The 3,686-nt window shown below is 55.2% G+C and overlaps 1 protein-coding gene across 1 annotated transcript; it reads right to left on the bottom strand.

Annotated features, from left to right (window-relative positions):
* Positions 1 to 562: 562 nt before the first annotated feature.
* On the bottom strand, positions 563 to 1,010 carry LOC308237552 (small ribosomal subunit protein eS25-like). Its single transcript, XM_080648296.1, has one exon. The coding sequence runs from the start codon at positions 993 to 995 to the stop codon at positions 618 to 620; it is 378 nt and encodes a 125-aa protein (XP_080504422.1). The 5' UTR covers positions 996 to 1,010; the 3' UTR covers positions 563 to 617.
* Between the last annotated feature and the right edge of the window lie 2,676 nt (positions 1,011 to 3,686).

The raw sequence follows: 3,686 nt of genomic DNA on the forward strand, positions 1-3,686 counted from the left end.
GAGTTCCCCCATCCCTGATCTCCACTCAAACCTCCGCAGGCTGACAGCGCCCCCCTCGAGCCCCACGAGGCTAAGGACTGGGAAGGACGTGTTGATGGATTGTAATGTATATGCTAGCGCAGTAACATCCCGGCTGGGGCTCTTTTGCAGAATCTCGGGTTTGGGAGGGCCTCAGAGGTCACAATGTTAGAGAGTAGAAATTTTTGAGCATGCTTCCTCCTAGTCGACTCAGCCTTGAATCCTAGCTGCACCTCACAAAATAGCCTTGCAAGATAGAACATAGAACACTGTCAGCTTTCTGAAGAACAGGATGACCCTGTAAATAACATGGTCGTCAATGGTATGACCCTGACATTGCTTGGGAAAAACTGTTTTGTCTTGGGTTGCTTGCTCTGCAAAAACAGGATGTGGTAAATGTGCTTAAAAGTGGTCCCGCACAAAGGGTCGAGGCTGCTCTCTGGACTCCCTGCGTGGAGAAAGGCAGAGCAGTCGCCGGCCGGCTAATAAAGGCTCCCTACATTTTATTTTATTTATTTATTTATTTATTTATTTATTTTTTTTTTACTGATTTAATAAAGGTTTATTTTTCAAAATGTACAGCTGGTGAGATCTATTGTTCATGCATCTTCTCCAGCAGCTGGGGCATCCCCACCTTTGGTGTTTCTGGTGTAAATCACTTGAGCTCTGTGCTTTGAGACTAGTTTAATAAGTCCTTTACTAAGGAGCTCCTGAAGGACTGCCCTGGCCAAGGAGCCGCGAATCTTCAGCCTCTCGGAGACGACAGCTGGGGTTATAAGCTTGTAGTTGGGAACGTCCTTACCGAGCTTGTCATATGTGGCTTTGTCAAACAAGACCAGGTTATTGAGCTTGTCCCGAACTTTGCCTTTGGACCACTTCTTCTTTTTGGCCTTGCCCCCCGACTTGTTCACGGGGTCTTTGTCTTTCTTGGCCGACTCTCCAGCATCTTTCTTCTTCTTGCCATCCTTGGGCGGCATCTTGGGACTCGGAGAGCAGGGATGCGCTGCTGCCTCGCCAAGACGTCGGCCCGAGAGGCAAGGCTCCCTAAATTTTAATTTGGTCTGGACTCCAGTGGTCGTTCACTCGCGTTCGCTCCACAACAACAGGCCTGTCTCTCACCGCCCAGCAGTCCTTCTGCAAACATCTGTGACAGGTGGCCACTCAGCCTCTGGCCCAGCACTCCCAGTGATAAGGAACTCTACATGGCTCAACAGCAGACTCCCGCACATCCTTCAAGACCCTGATCAGATGACATCTGCCCGCTCCAGCTTCTCCAGCTCCCCCAGCAGACCACCACTCCCGGACTTTCGGCTCCCCCTCCACCGGAGCACCTGGCACGGGAATTTCTCTGCTCATCCGTCTGTTTCTCCTGTCGGTCTCAGAGCTCTTCAAGGGAGCAACACACTACTCACCTTCGTCACCTCAGCTCTTAAAAATATTTTGTATTGATTTCAGAGAGGAAGGGAGAGGGAGAGAGAGATAGAAACATCAGTGATGAGAGAGAATCATTGATCAGCTGCCTCCTGCATGCCACACTGTGGATTGAGCCCACAACCCGGGCGTGTGCCTGGACCGCGACCTCCTGGTTCGTAGGTTGACACTCAACCACTGAGCCACACCGGCCAGGTGTCTCCTCAGCTCTCAATTCAACACCTGACACTTAGATGCTGTTCCAATAATTGTTGTTGAATGTGCAAATGAACACATTCCCCTAAGAGAGCTCATTCCGGTCAAACAGCTACAGTTATAACTAGAAATTCCACGCTCGTGCTGCGTTCCTGTCTCCTTGCCTGCATTTGGGGAAATTCGTGTATTACTTCTGCAGTCAGAGAGAGGAATACCTTTATTTTCCTTTTATATAAGTTTACAACCAACTCCCAACGGGAAGGATCCAGCGGTGTCACGGTCCTAAATGTAGGGTTTGGGTCCAGACAGACCCACGCTAACCTTCCAGTCCCAGCAGGTGCCCTTCCTTATGGTCCCTCATCCGAGACATGTGACTCACAGACAGAACAAGCCTGAGTTTCAGGTCCAGGACCTCGGCCGTCAGGAAACACCCTATTGTTATGAATCTCCTTTAATCCCCAACAAGCTAGGTAATGGAGGGCGTCACATCCCATTGTCCAGAGGTGGAAGCGAGTCTGAGGTGGAAAGTCCTTGTCCCCGTGTGTCACCTGAGTCAGCCTGACAAGGGAGCCCCACTCATGAGCCAAACGTCCACTCGAATCTGTGCCAGCACCGCAGACGTTGCCCTTTGTTGATGGGCGCAGAGGCCCCATGACATCTAGAGTGTCTCCCGGGCTTCTATCTGTGAGAGCCGGCAAGGGCTGTCTGGAAGCCCAGAGAGACAGAGCCACGTGCGTTCAGGGACCTTGAAAAGGACCCTGAGGGCCAGGGATGCTCATGGGCATTGCTGATGTTTGGGGGCCGGAACTAGACCTGGCAGCCCACCCAGCCCGTCTCCCCTCCCCCACCAAGTCAGCCCCCTTCCACACTCCCTCGTGGGACGCGTGACTGCCCACCGCTGGGCTCCCAGCGAGGACTCTGGCTCCCGCAGGAGCAGCGATCCAGCTGTGTCCTCGTGAAGGCTCTGGGCTGGGCAGGAGGGTTTGTGGGCTTCCTGGGGTGCCTTTCTCTGGGCGCTGGCCCAGGAGCCCCTGTCAGTGCTCAAAGGCAGCTTCGGGTGAAGGCAGCCCCAGGTGGTTTGGGAGCCGGCTGTGTGACGTCACCCGGAGAGGCCCGGGCGGAGGAGGAGTGCGGCACTGGCAGGCAGCGTCCCCTGTGAGTGGGGACCCAGGCCCGGTCTTGGCCGTTTGGGGCAGGCATGAAGCAGGCTCCTCGGGAAGCACCTTACGGACATGGGCGGGGGGAGGAGGGAAAGCTTCCTTTGGGGTTTCCCAAACACCTCCCTCATGCTTGTTTCTCCTTAGTCACTGCCTTCCTCCTGGCCTGGAGCCCGCCTCCTACCTGCCCCGGTAACCAGAGCCCGCAGGGGCACAAAGCCCCACTGTGCCACTGTGATGTTATCAGGGGCCTGGCCTGCTCCCCGTGAGACAGCCGAGCCAGGGTGGCCGCCCAGAGCTGAAACAGGACTCCAGCCACGGAGGACAGAGTGCCTTTGTGAGGGGAGCCATATCTGGGCTCAGCCCTTGTTCATGCTGTGGTCCCAGCAGCGTTTCCTCCTGACTTCCAGCGCCAGGCCCTGCCGCAGCGTCAGCCCTGAGGCGGCCGGGGCGGGGGTGGGGTGGGGGCTGCACGGCTCTCAGCTCCAGTCTTGGGGCCACAGAATTCTGAGCACATTATGATGCGTAACGCGGACAAGCCTGTGGCCAGCCCTAGCTCTGCTCCAGAGCTTGCGAGCAGGTTAGACCAGGGGAAGCCTGGTCGTCAGAGAGGAACGCAATGTCTTCGATGGGGGACCACGTAACCTCTGATGAACAGGTCAGTACGTGCACCCCAACACACCAGCTCGATGGCTCAGGACATGTCTCTTGACCTCTCTGAGCCTCAGTTTCCCCGTCTGTCAAATGGAGATACTTGTGCCCACTTGGCAGAGTCCCTGTGATGAATGCAGACAGCTAATTCAGACCAACCAGCCTGGGGCAGATGCTCAAAAAGCAGCAGCGTTAGCATCGAAAGGGTTCCTACCCCAACTCCAGAGCCATTAG

This window comes from Plecotus auritus, assembly GCF_963455305.1.
Source record: "Plecotus auritus genome assembly, chromosome: 12".
Classification (NCBI taxonomy): domain Eukaryota; kingdom Metazoa; phylum Chordata; class Mammalia; order Chiroptera; family Vespertilionidae; genus Plecotus; species Plecotus auritus.

Coding starts and splice junctions, on each gene's coding strand:
- LOC308237552 (XM_080648296.1), bottom strand. CDS start 995: ATGCCGCCCAAGGATGGCAAGAAGAAGAAAGATGCTGGAGAGTCGGCC.